Genomic DNA, 15,753 nt, shown 5'->3' on the forward strand with positions numbered 1-15,753 from the left:
TTCAACAATCCTCCCCCAAAGCCTTAATTCTGCTATACACGAAATGATTTGTGTCAATTGTGCAACAAACAGTTCATCATCATACAGCAAAATAACCATAGGCCACGAGCTACAGAACAAATCAAGATTTTATTTGACAATCATGCATTCCATACATTAGGTCCATCTACTGATCACCGTAGGACAACCACTCACACAGTAAAAGGCACTGAAGGCCCGTAGTCAGCCTCTCTTCTGGAGCCTGGAGCTGGGACAGGAGCATGGTGGGGGGGCCACACGGTGGCTCTGCCCACTTCTTCCATGCCCAGGTCCCATGTCCTCCCCCGCACCCACCTCCAGGTCAAGCATTAAGTCTATGAGCCCAGTCACCCCGTCCTCCACTCCACTGGTCCAGACGGCACCATTGAACATGTAGGGATGCAGGAGTGTACACGCGGGGCCACAGCCCAGAGGTGGAGACAGGGCAGGCCGTGGAGGGTGGGGCGCCCGAGCCACACTCCTCTGACCTTGACCAAGGCAAGGCCTCCCTTGGAAGACCCCCTGGACAGCCTCTTAGTGCCCCAAGCGTGGCTTGGGAATGAGTGACCGAGGAGCAGCCGGGGACAGTGAGAGAACCCCCATGGCCTGAGACAGACAGCAAGGTGCTGACCTCTCCCGAGCCCCTCCCCCGGGCCAGGCGTTCTGCAGACCACTTCTTTGCCACCCTCGGAGGAGGTCTTCCCTTCCAGACGCTCAGCGAAGGTCACAGCTGTCCTCGGGGCATTTAGCCAGAAGCTCGCTGAGCGGCCAGTGCCATGTCCCCAGGATCTGAGACCCAGATAGGGGCTCCAGAGGGGGTCCGCACCAGGTCCTCACAGCCAGCAGGCCGAGCGTGCGTGCTGCTGCCCGGCGTGCAGGGGATGGGACTACAGGTCAGGAAGGAAGCGTCCGGCCCAGGTCTCTACCACGGGAACCCCAGGATAGGGAGGACTGAGCGCCAGACACAAAGGGATCCCCACGTGTGTTGAACAAAGTAAGGTGGGCCCAGCCCAGCCCAGAGCCTGCAGCTTCCAGTCTCCGTACTGGGAAGGGGTCCAGACCAGCTCGGCCACTCCTTTTATCTGAATGGCTACGTGGCCAGGCCTCTCTGTCCCTAAGGCCTGTTTCTTTCCCAGATCCTGGAGGCCCCAGAAACCATCCAGCCCCTGCCCCCTGCCTGAGGTAGGGCGCACAGGAGGAGCCCGCCCTAGCACAGGGCTCCTCAGAGTGGGTGAACAGCAGAAGCTGCCTCTGAGCTCCCATCCAGCGTGCAGCCAGGGCCGGGCTAGGGCAGGGCCCCGCTGAAGGTCATGATGGGCAGGCAGAGGAGGGAGCAGAGGTCAGGGGCCGCCCGGGCCGGCAGGTCGGGAGGCGTCTGGGCCGGTGGGCTGAGGCTGCTCTTCTCCGGCTTGTAGCAGGGAGAGACCTCACACCTAGGGGGCACAGCAGGGTAAGGGCAGGTGCCCATCCCTCCGGATCCTTGGCAATGTCTGAGCGGGGAGGCTGCCCCGCCCCCTGGGACCCCCGTTCCCGACCTGACCACGCTCTGCAGGATCTTCCTCTCGTCCTGGTCCAGACACACGGCGAAGGGGCAGCTGCTGGAGCCTATGATCTGCACCTTGTCCACTTTGATCTGGGACGTGCTAATCTGCAAGGGAGGCCCACATCAGCCGTGGAGGCCTGGGCGTGTGGCGCCGCCAGCCCTCAGAGCCGATGGCTGTCGGGGGGAGTTCTAATGGGGGCACAGGCAGGGGTTTGGTTGGCGGCTCTCCAGGGTTAATGGCCAGACTGGTGTGTGTGTGTGTGTGTGTGTGTGTGCATGCATGTGCGCACGCTGAGGCTTCTAGCAGGCCCTGCCCTTCTCCAAGTCTGGAAAAAGCAAGTACCCCCCGCCCTTAGGGAGACTGCCCATCACTGTGAGAGTCTGGGGGCTCCCTGACACACAGCCCCCTCTGCCTCAACTCGGGGCTCTCTCCTCGCACCCATCACACAGCCTTCCCCCCCACCCCAACACACACCCCCTCTCACAGGGTCCCCTCCCTGGTCGACACCCAGGTACATCCCAAACCTCACCCCTCACCCTGCTTCTCCTCGCCTACCACAGGCCCCGCTGTGAACACCTCTGTTTCCCTCTCACATGCACACATATGTGAACACACCCACACATGCATGTTCACATGCACTCAGGCATGAGCGTGAACATGGGTGCACCCATCCAGGTGCATGGGTGCACACATTGTATGTGCAATCCACACACATGCACATGGGCACAGCCACACACATGCACATGGGCACACACACTCCCCCGAGCCCCCTGTGGGGGTGGCTTTTCGAAGGCGAGGGGGGCCCTCACCTGGTTAAAGCTCTTCTTGGATTTGGGGTTCTGCCTTTTCACCACTTCCGTCAGGTGTAGCGTCAGGGCCTCCATGCTGGAGTCTGAAGGGCAAGGTTGGCTGAGGCCAGCTCAGAACCCCTCCCCGCCTGGCCCCCGCCCGGCCCGCCCGACTCACCCAGCTCCTCCTGCTGCCGGCAAGCCTTGTTGAGGTTGACAGAGGTACAGACCTTCTCCAGGTTGCTCCAGCGACTTCGCCCACTGATGGCGCCCTGGAAATGTAGCACAGCCCGCCCGCTCAGCCCAGAGCTCCCAGGCCCACTGCCTCGGGGGAGGCTCCAGAACCCGAGGGAGGGAGGTGTCCACTCCGTCCCTCTGCCACCTTCCCTCAGCAACGAGGGGGGCCCGAGGAGCCTGCTGCAGCCTGAAGTCTGGGATGCAGGCACACGAGTCTGGCTCTCGTGGCGGAAGGCTCAGCCACAGGGCAAGAGAGGGGAATGGCCCAAGGCGGTCTTACCTTGCTGTAAATAATCTGTAGTGTTAGAGGGATGGCCTCCCGGTCGTCATCAATGCCCAGCCGCTTGCTTCCGGGGCCTGTGCCATGCACAGACACATCCTTCAAACCCATGCATGGACTCTGTGGCTCCAGCTCCACGCGCCCTCGCCCCCTGTGCCTGGCCTCCCCAGGCACCGCCTCCCTAGAACCCTCCTCCCCAAGCCCTGCCTCCTTAGGCTCCTCCTCCCCAAGCCCCACCCCCTTAGGCTCCTCCTCCAAGGCCCTGCTTTCCTAGGCCCCTCCTCCCTGGTCCTGCCTCCTTAGGCTCCTCCTCCAAGGCCCTGCCTTCCTAGGCCCCTCCTCCTGGTCCCCGCCTCCTTAGGCTCCTCCTCCCAAGCCCTGCCTTCCTAGGCTCCTCCTCCCAAGCCCCACCTGTTTAGGCTCCTCCTCCCAGGCCCCACCTCTCTAGGTCATCCCAGGCCCCTTCTTTCCGCTCTTCCTCCAAAACCCTGCCTCTCTAGGCCAGCCTCCTCCCTTGGCCCCACCTCCCCAGCACCACCCCCTGTCTATCTCCGCCTGGGCTCAGGCAGTACCCACCAGAAGCCTTGATGGCCCGCGTGGCAGCAGAGTGACCTAGCTCCAGGGACTGGATAAAGATCTCCGTGGTCTTCTCCCCCGTGATGAAGGTCAGCTGGAGAGGCACGAGGGTGCATCAGTGCGGCCCTCCCGGGGGCTGACCACCGGCTCTGCCGGGGGGCGGGGCCTAGGACGGCACCTGCGCAGTGCTGCCCAGGGCGGGCCGGGAGCGTGGGGAAGGAGGCAGTGCGTGGGGTGGGCTGGGGCTTTACCTCTGTCTGATAGACCTGCAGCAGCACCGGCCGGGCGGCAAAGCGGCAGTAGTAGAGCAGCATATCAGCCAGGATGGGCAGCGGGGCTGGGGAGCCCTCCAGGGGCCGGGTTTCAGCCTTCAGGGACTGCTGCGGCCCAGGTGGACAGGCGGCGGGAGGGAAACAGAGGCAGGGAGATGCACGGAGGGAGAGGGGCCGGGGCCCAGGGAGAGAGGCAGCAGGGGACATGTGAGGAGGAAGCAGGAGGCAGGGAGGCCCTGGGCCAGCCTCCACGCCTCCCTCACCGGGTAACGGCCCTGGCAGAGCTGCACAAGTCGGGAATTGAGGAAGGGAGGTGAAATCCTGCCCAGATTCAGGCTCAGTCCCGCTTCTCACCCGCATTCTCTGCTCTTTCCCAAGGTCTCGAGCTCGGTTCCCCCCAAAACCCAGAGCCTTTTGCGTGAGGCTGGGCAGCGACCCGACCCCCACCCCACCCCAGGGGCCACCTACCTGGCATAGGACTTCCGGGGGCAGGTGCATGAGGCCTAGCACGTTGCGCTCATACCAGGGGTCGAGCATGCCGAGGTAGTGGGAGATGTCATTGGTGCTCTCCTCCCACGGGGCCGAGCCCAGCTCCTATGGGGAGGGGTGAGCATCATTCCCACGACAGCACCTGCAGCCCCAAGCTGAGCCCCTCGCTGCCCCCGGGGGAGTCTGACAACTTTCAGTGTTTGTCCTCCCACCCAGGAGCAGGCAGGGACCTGGGAGTGAGGTCGGGGCAGGACGAGGTGCCCCCTACACACAGGTGCCCCAAACAGCCTCCTGGGGGGACTGTGTCTCACTCACGTCCACTAACTGTCCCCCACCCCCACTGGGCCCAGGGCTGGGGACCTACTACAGGGCTGGGGTGCCTCGGGGAGTCTGTGGGGAGTGGGGGCGTCTGGCTTCGAGGGGCCAGACAGGTGCTGGAGCCGGTTCCGGTTCGCTTCACAGGCACGTAGAAGAACTGGAGCTTGAAGAAGCGCGTGAGGAGTGGGCGGCTGCTCTCCAGCGTCCTGGTGAGAAGATGATGATGAGAGGGAGCCCCGGGGTCCCCCGTGGATCCCAAGACCCTGGTCCTGGATCCATCCCCCAGACAGGGCCACGCGCCCATCATGGCCCTCACCGGAGGTTGCTGTAAGCCCGAGCCACCTTCCCTGAAATCCGATCAGAGCCGAAGACCACGACACGGAGCGTGGAAGCTTTGGGGTCCTCATCCCCACTCAGGAAGGGGCGGCGGCGCTGGGGGCGTGTGGCGGGGGTGAGCAGCCAGCTGGGGAGCTGGGTGCCGAGCCTGGGCTGGGGCAGGGAACGGGAGCGCTGGGCCCGGGACGGGGGTGAGGTCGGGCTGTCCAGGGGGCTGCAGAGGCTCCCTGCCCGCCGCAGGGGCAGGGCCGAGTCCGGGCTGCCCTCCAGGCCCCGGGAGTCCTTCCGCAACACCAGCTGGCTAGTGCTCTTGAAGAGTTTGTAGATTCTGTTAAACTTCTGCCCGGGCCTGCGGTGGCCCCGGCGCTCCTGGCGGCCGGGCCTCTTGGGCCACTCAGAGGCGCTCTCCTCACTGTCTTCCACGTAGCCGCTGTCCATGCCGTCCGAGAGGCCGGCCACGAAGGAAGTCAGCAGGTGCTGGGAGAGGGCTGGCCCTGAGGCCTGGCAGGAGGCAAGGGACAGGGTGGAGTCGCGGGAGGCCAAAGAGCCAGTGGACAGCAGAGAGTCCCTCTCGGCAGAATGCCCGTCCGAGTCCTCCTCGTCTTCCTCCTCCTCCTCGTCTTCCTCTTCTTCCTCTTCATCGTCCCCCAGGATCCCTGGTTGGAGCAGCTCCTGCTCCTTAAGCAGGATTTCCTGCAGGATGTCTGCATGGAAGCAGAGGGCAGTAGGGTTTGGGCCTTGCACATCCTCAGCGGGCTGACCACCCTCGCGAGACTTGACCTGAGTGCTGGCCTGAGCCGGCTCAGGTAGAGGGGCTGGTGAGAGGTGGGAGGCAGTGGCACAGGGGCAGGAGCAGAAAGCAAGTTTGGTGTGTGTATGTGGGGGGAGGGGGGGGGGAAGGGTGCCCCAGACCCCCAGCCGGCCCCTTACCAAAGCTGTCCTGGTTCCAGCTGTAGGTGTAGCACCTGGCGACAGGGAGTGGGATGGTGTGGAGCTTGCCGGCTCTGGGAGTGTCTGTGAGAACAGGAGGGCAGGGCACGGGTGCTGGCGAGGAGCCCTGGAGACTGGCCAGGCCCGTGCTCCTGTCCTGGGGACCAGACCAGAGCGGGAGGGGTGCAGGCAGCGAGACAGAGGATGCCTGGCTCCCAGGCCTTGGCCAGCGGGGTGGATGTGTGTGCCTCATTCCACCGTGATCACGTGGGGAAAAAACTGTACCATCTCCTAAGATTTTTATAAGGAATTCTACAATGGGAACTGCTAAGTGCTCCTTAAAATCCGTGCTACAGAGCCGGCATTGTGGCACAGGGGGTTAAACTGACACCTGCGATGTCAGCATCCCATATGGGCACAAGTTCAAGTCCAGGCTGCTCCACTTCTGATCCAGCTTCCTACTAACGCGCCTAGGAAGGCAGCAGAGGATGGCCCAAGTGCTTGGATTCCTGCTACCCACATGGAGTTCCTGGCTCCTGGCTTTGGCCTGGCTCAGACCTGGCTGTTGTGGTTACTCGGGGAGTGAACCAGTAGATGGAAGATCTCTGTCTGCCTTTTTCTCTCTCTGTCACTCTGCCTTTTAAACATAAACAGATCTTTAGCAGTATAAAGAAAACACTGACCTATGCTCCCTTCTCCTAAGACACACTTTCTTTGAGGCACTCTGTGGCCGTGTGTCTCAACTGGGCTCTAAGAGGCCCATGTGGAATGATGTGCACAGCTTCTGTAGCATCTTTTAAGAAATTTTGCTTGTTTGAAAGGCAGAGGGACAAAGACAGAGGGAAAGAGATTTTCCTCCTCTGGTTCTTTCTCCAGGCACCTGCAACAGCCAAGGCTAGGCCAGGCTGAACCCAGGATCCAGGAACTCCATCCAGGTCTCTGGCCAGGGTGGCAGGGACCCAAGTACTTGGACCATCACCCGCTGCCTACCAGGTGCATTTGCAGGAAGCTGCATGGGAAGTGGAGGAATTGGGACTAGAAATGGGGTGCAGATGCCACAGCACCTGCCCCTGTAGCTTCTTCAACAAAAACCCCATGCCTCTGGTCCTCAGTGAGCACCCTTCCTTATCCCACAAGCCACCCAGCCCTGACCCTGTGGACTGGAAGATGTCCCAGGGGAGGGAGCAACAAAGTGCTGGAAACCTTGGGCCCCTTAATGGCTGCATGGAGCACAGCCCCCAGGCCAAGCTGGCCTGCATGCCTTGGGAACTGGAACAGTGGATGGGGCCCCTCTCCCAAGAACCTCACCCAAGACGGCAGGGAAGCCGGCTTTTTCTCCCACCGCCTGCAGCTTGGTCCTGAGCCATTGCCGCGCCTCAGCTGCGTCCCCGATGCCAGATGCCAGCTCCTGCGCCTCTGCGGTCTCCGTGAAGATGTCTTCAAGCTCGGCTAAGGTCTTGGACTGAAACCCCAAGAGAGGAGATAGGGTCTGCTCTGGTCCCTTGGCCCGCCTCCACTCCCAGCGGGTCAGGGAGCCAGGCCTTGCCCTGCCTCCATTCTCAGGCCCAGAGCAGAGCACTGGAGAGCTGGGAGGGCCTCCAGACTCCCCACTGAACGCCAGAGAGGGGAAGGAGCTGCCTAGAGCGACACAGCTGACTGGTCACAGGGTTAGGACCAGAAACCAGACCAGCTCACTCCCAATCCCGGGACAGGCGCCATCTTCCGAGGTACCAGGTATCAGCACCCTACGCAGCACCCAGGTGCTGCCAGGCTCCAAGAGAACCCGACTAGCCCTCCAGCCACTGCTCTGCCATGTGACTCAGGGCGGGGTAACGCCAGTGTACCCGAGACTGCAGCTGAGATGGAGCAGGTGGGGCTCTGCCTCTCTAGGGACATGCTCAGCAGAGCCCCGGGGCCCTTACCTGCAGGCTGCAGTGCAGGCCCGGGAGGTCACAGTGGGCCCCGAAGGTGGCCTGGAAGGCATGCAGGAGCAGGGTAGTGTAGGTGCTGTGGGGCGAGTGCCCGGGTGCACTTAGCTTGTTGGCTACGGCGAGGAACTCGGCCTGCACCTCCACGGGGTTCAGCAGCAGCACAGTACTGGGGGCACAGAGCATTGGCGATCGCACCTGGCCATGGGCAGCCGCACGGCCCCCGCCTGCCAGGGCTCAGCGCCCCCGAGGCCTGGACCTCCCCCTATCCCAGGTAGGGCTGGAGCCAGGGCCAGCAGGTGGCCAGGAGGGAGGCTGGACCCTGGACTCCAGGGTCCCTGTTCCAAGGGGAAGAAGTGTGGTCTACTTTTGAGGGTTTTATTTTTTTAAGCTGAACTTTTCAGAACTGAGCTTAATTTTTTAAAATATATATATTTTTTATTTGACAGGTAGAGTTAGTGAGAGATAGAGAGACAGAGAGAAAGGTCTTCCTTCTGTTGATTCACCCCCCAAATAGCCGCTAAAGCTGGCGCTGCACCTATCCGAAGCCAGGAGCCAGGTGCTTCTTCCTGGTCTCCCATGTGGGTGCAGGGGCCCAAGCACCTGGGCCATCCTCCACTGCCCTCCCAGGCCACAGCAGAGAGCTGGACTGGAAGAGGAGCAACCGGGACTAGAACCCGGCGCCTATATGGGATGCCAGCGCCACAGGCGGAGGATTAGCCAAGTGAGCCACGGCGCCAGCCCTTTAAAATATATTTTATCTTACTTTTTGCATAACCCTTTCTCCAAGGCGACATCTGAGTAGACGCAGGATTACCCAAAGGGGGTCTTATTTTTAGGGGGAGGGGACTGGAAGCTGGGGGGAGCATTTCAGGAGTTTGTGGGGAACAGGGCAGCTCACATGCTGCTGGGCAGTGTGGCCAGGGACTAATGGGGCTCGAGAGTCCCCCTGGAATGAGGTGACATGGCGGGCTGCCTCTGATTCCCCTGCTGGTGGGAGACACCTTTCCTAACGCCCAAGGTTGTCATGACGACCAGCACCGGGCAGGGAGGGGAATGTGCGCCCGGCCGCCTCCATCTCCCTGCCCACCGCACACCCAAGTTCCCCGTCGATGCCAATATTTGCATTTCTCTATGAAGCAACCGGCTCAAACGTTGAGAGAAGCACGGGTCTCCAGGCCCAGTCACCATCACTTGCCCCGGCATCAATCCCTCCGTGCCTGCGGCGTCTCAGGGTGGATCTGAGCCAGCATGGAGTTGTATCCATAAGCGCTTCAGTTTGTGCTCTCTCACTATTCCACACCGGGTTCAAACCCTGTGCGAGGAAGCTCCGTGCAGGCTGGGTTCCCTCCACGTTCTAGGGACGACAGTCCCAGAGCTGGGCGTCGGGGTAAGGGCACAGAGACAGGGCAGAGCCCTCATCATCCGGGGAGAAGTTGCTTTTGACTTCTCCCTCTGTGGCAAAAAGGAAGCAGGCTATCCCAAGCCCTCTTCTAGGGTCCAGGCTATCTCAAGCCCTCTTCCAGGGTCCAGGCTATCCCAACCCCTCTTCCAGGGTCCAGGCTATCCCAAGCCCTCTTCCAGGGTCCAGGCTATCCCAAGCCCTCTTACTGGGCCCTTCTCCTTTGCTGTGGCCTTGGCCATTCTTCCCACGGCCATGGGCTGAGCACCACTGGGTGCAGGAATCATGGGCTTGCATGATTTCTCTGCCCAAGGGTTCTTCCCCCTCACTTCTCTGTGCCTGGGTTCCCTTGTCTGAAAACCGTCACCTCCCAGCATGAGCCCGAGGAATGAACGAGCTAATGCATGAATAGGGGAGAGATGACTGGAACAGTGCACAGAGCCCAGGGAGTGCCGGGAGGCACTGGTTGTTACTCAGCAGTCCCTGACTATCACCCTTGGCCATCCACTCTGAAAAATACTATGTGCAAAATTCCAGAAATAAACCACTCTTAAGTTCTAAATTCCACAGCATTCTGGGGCTGGCATTGTGGTATAGCAGGTTAAGCTGCCACCTGCGACACCAGCATCCCATGTGAGCGCTAGTTCAAGTCCCAGCTGCTCCACTTCCAATCCACCTCCCTGATAACACACCTGGGAAGGTGGTGGACGGTGGCCCATATACTTGGGCCCCTGCCACCCACATGGGAGACCTGGGTGGAGCTCCAGGCTGCTGGTTTTAGCTTGGTCCAACCCTGGCTATTGCTGCAAGTCCTTATTTTACCAAATGGCTTCATGGCGCGTGTGGAGTAACGAGTAAGTTTGGTGTCATGGAACTTGATCCAGTTGTGTGTGTGTGTGTGTGTGTGTGTGTGTGTGTTTCAGGCTGTCATACAAAACGTATTAGATGCTGGTTAAACAGGACAGAAAGACATTGTGGGAAACAGACCTTTGAAGAAGCCTGAGGTTCAAACCCTGGCTCAGAGCCCTGCTAGCTGTGTGACCTTGGGCAAGCTACTCGCCTTCTCTGACTTCCAACTTCCTACTTGGGAAAGTCAGGATGGTGCGAGGTCACGTGTGGCTAGCGCCTGGCAGGACTGAGCCAGGCCCTGTGACAAAGCCACAGATAGACCCTCAGCCCAGAAACATGAACTCTACATGGAACCAACCACCAGGAACCCCAAGGGCTTCCCTGGGCAGCAGTGGTGCGTGCGTGTGTGCAGGGGTGTGGAGGGCATGCTGGACTGGGGAGAGGGGGGTGATGGCGAGAAGGCAGGGGTCCCGCGCCCCGCCCAGGACACTCACACGGTGGAACTGCGGCGGCTCCTGACGGGCAGACCTTGCTCAGCTCTCACCAGTCGCTGGTAGGAGATTCCTATGGGCCAACAACAAGAAAGAGTTCAAGGCCATCTCTCATCCCACACCAGTCAGTCTTGGGTCGCGGCAAGCCAGCTCCTGGCCAGCTGGGCTGGAAGATCCCAGAGGTGGCCCATGAGAACGAGAATGCTACTCGGGCCTTCCTGGGTGCCTGGCCCTGTGCTCCCGTCTCCCGCTGACACCTCGTGACCTCCGCCACCCACTCCCCAGCCACCCCCACTGTCCTCCCCCTTCTTGGTTACCCTGCCCAGCCCCAGCCCCCACCTTGGGGCAGCCTGGTGGGAGAGAAGGGGCCACAGGGTGAGAGCCTGGGGGAGAGAAGTCTGAGCTCCAGGCTGATCGCCTATGTGGTGGTCACTCTCCTGCTGGGTCTCAGTTTCCCCCGTACGGGGGCAGCCCGCGTGCCTGGCTGCCCAGTTGTCCCCATGTCCTTGTCACTGCGCCCTTCCTGGCCACTCTGGGTGTCTGTTCATAGTGGCTGTGTCAGGCCCCCTCGCTCAGCGTCACTCCAACCAGGCGGCGAGCCCCCAGGCCCCCACCCTCACCCAGCAGCCTGCAGCCCCTCAGGGCCTGCCCCCTTGCCCATGTGGTCTCTTCTGCGGGGTGTCTGACCCCAGGCCCCTTCCTCTACAGCCTCGCCCAGGGCCCCTCTGACCTCACACACACTGAGGAGTCGGCCACACATCTCCCCCTGGCCCTGCTCCCTGACTCATTCCGTGGCTGGAAAGCGTCCCCTCCCAATGGGCACTCAGTTCCATGTCAGCCCTGGGGAGGAGGTTTGCCAACAGTGCAGCTGCCTATGGATGGGGTAAACTGAGGCAGGGCTGGGGACCTGGGGATGGGGGGTGGGAACCTTCTGGTCAGAGCTTAGGAACAGTCACTGGGGCATCCCTGGAGTGGGGTTGAGCTAGGGCACTGAAATGGCATCTCTTGTGTCAAACGCAAGGCAAGGACTGGGGTTGCAACGTCATAGCTAGCAAGAGGAAGGCCATGATTTTTTGTTTGGTGAAAAGCGGGGAATCACCAAATGATGCCACTTGGAGACCTAACAGCTTTGACTGCCGGCTTTTTGTGGAATTATATAATTGTTGCTTGTTTAGGCGCTACTCCGAGGCCACTTCGCTAGGGCAAAGTCCCTCAAAGTTTTGAGGTGGGTGATAACTGTGAGGAGTGGAGCACCACCTGGCGGCTGCTCTCGTGTACTACAGAGAAAAACTGTCGGTGTGCACACGGGAGGATATGCTATGATTTTTGGAATTCAAACAGACTTGATCCCAACTGCTAGACCTCCTGTTGGCTGTGAGACTACTTAACTGTCAAATCCTCAGTTTCACCTCTGAGAAACGGGACTAAAAGTAGCTACCCAGAGAGAGGGTCCCGGGGATAGGCGCAACCCACCCCTGGCAGTGCCGGATTGGATGCGCTTTTCAGTATCATCCCGCCGCTGCCGTCTACAGCAGTTAGCAATGACAGAGGGCTTCGGGAACTTGGCTGAAGCCATCAGCTAATAATTGACAAAGTATAGACAGCGTGGACAAGGGCCACTGAACTTCTCATGTAGGAACTGAGAATACCGTTACTTCCTTTGCACCCCTCGAGGCTGTGTGCTTTGCACGCTGCAGAGTGACCAGCATATACGCCGCTCACCACGCACCGGCAGCTTTACGGACACCGGCCCGGGAGGCGAGTATCACTTTCTGCACAGCTGTGCCAGCACGGAGTATAAATCCTCAATAAACACGCCCGGCGGCACTGAGGGGAGGTTTCCTGCCACCCCCAGGGTGCTGGCTGTAGGCGGCCCTATCGGAGGCACAGTCAGGAAGAAGAGGGTGCCCCAGGTCTTGATAACCAGCCCACTTCCTCTGCCAGCAGCCACGGTCTCCATGGCAACTGGTCCCTAAGGCACTGTGATGCTGCCGGCACCCATCTCCTGTGCTAACACCACCCCCACGGTCTCCCCCGTGACGTAAGGACTGGCTTAGAGGTGGACCTTAAGGCTGGCCAACCCTGCCCTGCTCATCTGTGACAACACACAACTGGGTGCGTGTGGGGGAGACTGACTGGTTGGGGACAAGTCAGCTGATTGGTTGGGGGGGCAGATCAACTGATTGAATGGGAGGAGGCAAAGGCAGCTGATTGGCTGGGAGGAGGAAGGAGGTGCTGATTGGTTGAGAGAAGGCAGATCGGCTGACTGGTTGGGGAAGGAAGTCACTTAGTCCTGAAAAGGAATTTACAAAGCCTCATGCTGGGCTTTCTGGGGATCATGAGCGGTTGGGAGTTAGACCTGGTACTGCTGTCTATGTTTGATGGATACAATGAGAATGAAAAGGCCTGGTGCAGGTGTACACCAGGATTGGATGCACAAAACTTGGATTACAACACACATGATATTTTGTAATCTGCATTTTTACCAAACAAGTTAGCCAACATCTTTTGACTTTAGTAACTCTATTTCTGCATTCAACAGCATTTCACCAAATTACGCTGCCACGGTGGACCCAACCGTGTTCAACTTTTTTTTTTTTTTCCGGCGTTGGCTGAATATTAGAACAGATGCATTGATGAACATCCTTGCGGCTAAATCCTTGCACATCCATAATTATTCAGCAGGATCAGTTTCTAGGAACGAAATTGCTGGGTGGAAGAGTCTTCTACGCGAGGACTTAGCCAATGTGGCCACCTCTTATTCAACACTGGAATTATTCCTTAATTTTTGCCAAATTGTTAGGGGGAGAAGCGCCTCTCTCTTGAGCTTTTTTGCTACTAGTGAGGATGATTTGGGGGTTACCACTCACCATTCAAGGCCCTGTTTAAGGTGCACTTGAATCATGGCTTCATTCATACTTCCACTGGTGCATCTGCTTATTTTCTGACCAACTCAAAATAACTCTCCCAAAGCTTAATATATTAATATTCTGTCGCAAATATTCTTTCTTATTGTGTCCTTTACCTCTCATTTACAGTGGGTTTTGCTATATGAAAGCTTTGAGTTTTTACCATGATCTTTTTTTTTGACAGACAGAGATAGACACTGAAAGAGACACTTGGTTCACCCCCCAAATGGCCGCTACAGCCAGCGCGCTGCGCCGATCCAAGCCAGGAGCCAGGTGCTTCCTCCTGGTCTCCCATTCAGGTGCAGGGCCCAAGCACTTGGGCCATCCTCCACTGCACTCTCTGGCCACAGCAGAGAACTGGACTGGAAGAGGAGCAACCAGGACAGAATCCGGCGCCCCGACCGGGACTAGAACCCGTTGTGGGCCGGCGCTGCGGCTCACTAGGGTAATCCTCCGCCTTGCGGCTCCGGCACACCGGGTTCTAGTCCCGGTCGGGGTGCTGGATTCTGTCCCGGTTGCCCCTCTTCCAGGCCAGCTCTCTGCTGTGGCCAGGGAGTGCAGTGGAGGATGGCCCAAGTCCTTGGGCCCTGCACCCTATGGGAGACCAGGATAAGTACCTGGCTCCTGCCATCGGATCAGTGCAGCGCGCCGGCCGCGGCGGCCATTGGGGGGTGAACCAACGGCAAAGGAAGACCTTTCTCTCTCTCTCTCTCTCTCTCTCTCTCTCCCTGTCCACTCTGCCTGTCAAAAAAACAAAACAAAACAAAACAAAACAAAAACCGTTGTGCCGGCGCCACAGGTGGAGGATTAGCCTAGTGAGCCATGGCGCCGGCCGAGAGCTTTGAGTTTTACACTTCCAAATGTGTCAGTCTCTTTGTCATTTTCTGCATGGGGAAATGAATGTATGTGGCAACTCTTCACCCCCCCAGACTCATGTAGCTTATTTTTCTTCTCGTATTTTAAGGTCTTTTTTTTTTTTTTTTTTTTTTTTTTTTTTTTTTTTTTTGACAGACAGTGGACAGTGAGAGAGAGAGACAGAGAGAAAGGTCTTCCTTTGCCGTTGGTTCACCCTCCAATGGCCGCCGCGGCCAGTGCGCTGCAGCCGGCGCACTGCGCTGATCCGATGGCAGGAGCCAGGAGCCAGGTGCTTTTCCTGGTCTCCCATGGGGTGCAGGGCCCAAGCACCTGGGCCATCCTCCACTGCACTCCCGGGCCACAGCAGAGAGCTGGCCTGGAAGAGGGGCAACCGGGGCAGAATCTGGCGCCCCAACCGGGACTAGAACCCGGTGTGCCGGCGCCGCTAGGCGGAGGATTAGCCTAGTGAGCCGTGGTGCCGGCCAGGTCTTGTTTTCTACACTTAAGTCTTTAATCCATCTAAAAGTTATTTTATGTTTGAGATGTGACTCAATTTTTTAAATAGAATTTTAACTCAATTTCCTTATAGTCTACCAATTGTCTTAGTATCACTTATTAAATAAGTGATTTTTAAAATCATTTTTGAGGATGCCACTGTTATACAGTAAATTTTTATTTATTTAACGTTTCTAGATATTATATCATTCTATTCATCTATCTATTATGCCAGTAGTGTACTATTTAATAGCTATAGACCACCCGGCACCACAGCTCACTTGGCTAATCCTCTGCCTGCAGCACTGGTACCCCGGGTTCTTGTCCTGGTTGGGGTGCCAGTTCTGTCCTGGTTGCTCCTCTTCCAGTCCAGCTCTCTGCTGTGGCCTGGGAGTGCAGTGGAGGATGGCCCAAGTGCTTGGGCCCTGCACCCGCATGGGAGACCAGGAGGAAGCACCTGGCTCCTGCCTTCGGATCGGCACAGCGCGCTGGCCATAGCAGCCATTTGGGAGGGTGAACCAACGGAAGGAAGACCTTTCTCTCTGTCTCTCTCATTATCTAACTCTGCCTGTCAAAAAAAAAAAAAAATAGCTATAGCCCTACATACTTTACCTAGTAAGAGAAAACATTTTTTCATTACTCTCCTTTAAAAAAAAAAAAGATTTCTTTTTATTTGAAAGTCAGAGCTACACACGCTGGTTCACTCCCCAATTGGCCACTACAGCCAGAGCTGTGCCAGTCCGAAGCCAGGAGCCAGGAGCCTCCTCTAGGTCTCCCACATTGGTGCAGAGGCCCAGGGACTTGGGCCATCATCCACTGCTTTCCCAGGCCATAGCAGAGAGCTGGATCAGAAGTGGAGTAGCTGGGACTTGAACCAGCACCCATATGGGATGCTGGCACTGCAGGCAGATTTACCCACTATGCCACAGGGCCGGCCCCTCATCATTACTCTCCTTTAAGAGTACATAAATAAAGACATAATGCATAAAGAAATGCTACTGTAGGGGCTGGCATTGTGGTGTAGTGGGTTAAGCAG

General features: G+C 58.4%; 1 protein-coding gene across 2 annotated transcripts in view; it reads right to left on the bottom strand.

The window, feature by feature from the left end:
* Positions 1-110: 110 nt before the first annotated feature.
* Positions 111-15,753, bottom strand: part of PIK3R5 (phosphoinositide-3-kinase regulatory subunit 5) — a 72,482-nt gene continuing 56,839 nt past the window's right edge. Inside the window, exons 6-19 of one of the 2 annotated variants that reach the window (XM_008270735.5) lie at positions 10,462-10,531; positions 7,711-7,885; positions 7,097-7,250; positions 5,789-5,872; positions 4,839-5,562; positions 4,569-4,728; positions 4,184-4,309; positions 3,695-3,820; positions 3,444-3,537; positions 2,868-2,944; positions 2,529-2,622; positions 2,372-2,454; positions 1,554-1,666; positions 111-1,451 (exon numbers count right to left, since the gene is read on the bottom strand). In XM_008270735.5, coding sequence (XP_008268957.2) covers positions 1,304-1,451; positions 1,554-1,666; positions 2,372-2,454; positions 2,529-2,622; positions 2,868-2,944; positions 3,444-3,537; positions 3,695-3,820; positions 4,184-4,309; positions 4,569-4,728; positions 4,839-5,562; positions 5,789-5,872; positions 7,097-7,250; positions 7,711-7,885; positions 10,462-10,531 — 2,228 coding nt within the window. In that variant the 3' untranslated portion in view covers positions 111-1,303. Of the gene's footprint in view, positions 1,452-1,553; positions 1,667-2,371; positions 2,455-2,528; positions 2,623-2,867; positions 2,945-3,443; positions 3,538-3,694; positions 3,824-4,183; positions 4,310-4,568; positions 4,729-4,838; positions 5,563-5,788; positions 5,873-7,096; positions 7,251-7,710; positions 7,886-10,461; positions 10,532-15,753 lie in introns of both variants that reach the window. The other variant, XM_002718969.6, reaches the window with a different exon arrangement.

This window comes from Oryctolagus cuniculus, chromosome 17 (genome assembly GCF_051225735.1).
Source record: "Oryctolagus cuniculus isolate XC-2025 breed Fujian yellow rabbit chromosome 17, ASM5122573v1, whole genome shotgun sequence".
NCBI classification, from domain to species: Eukaryota; Metazoa; Chordata; class Mammalia; order Lagomorpha; family Leporidae; genus Oryctolagus; species Oryctolagus cuniculus.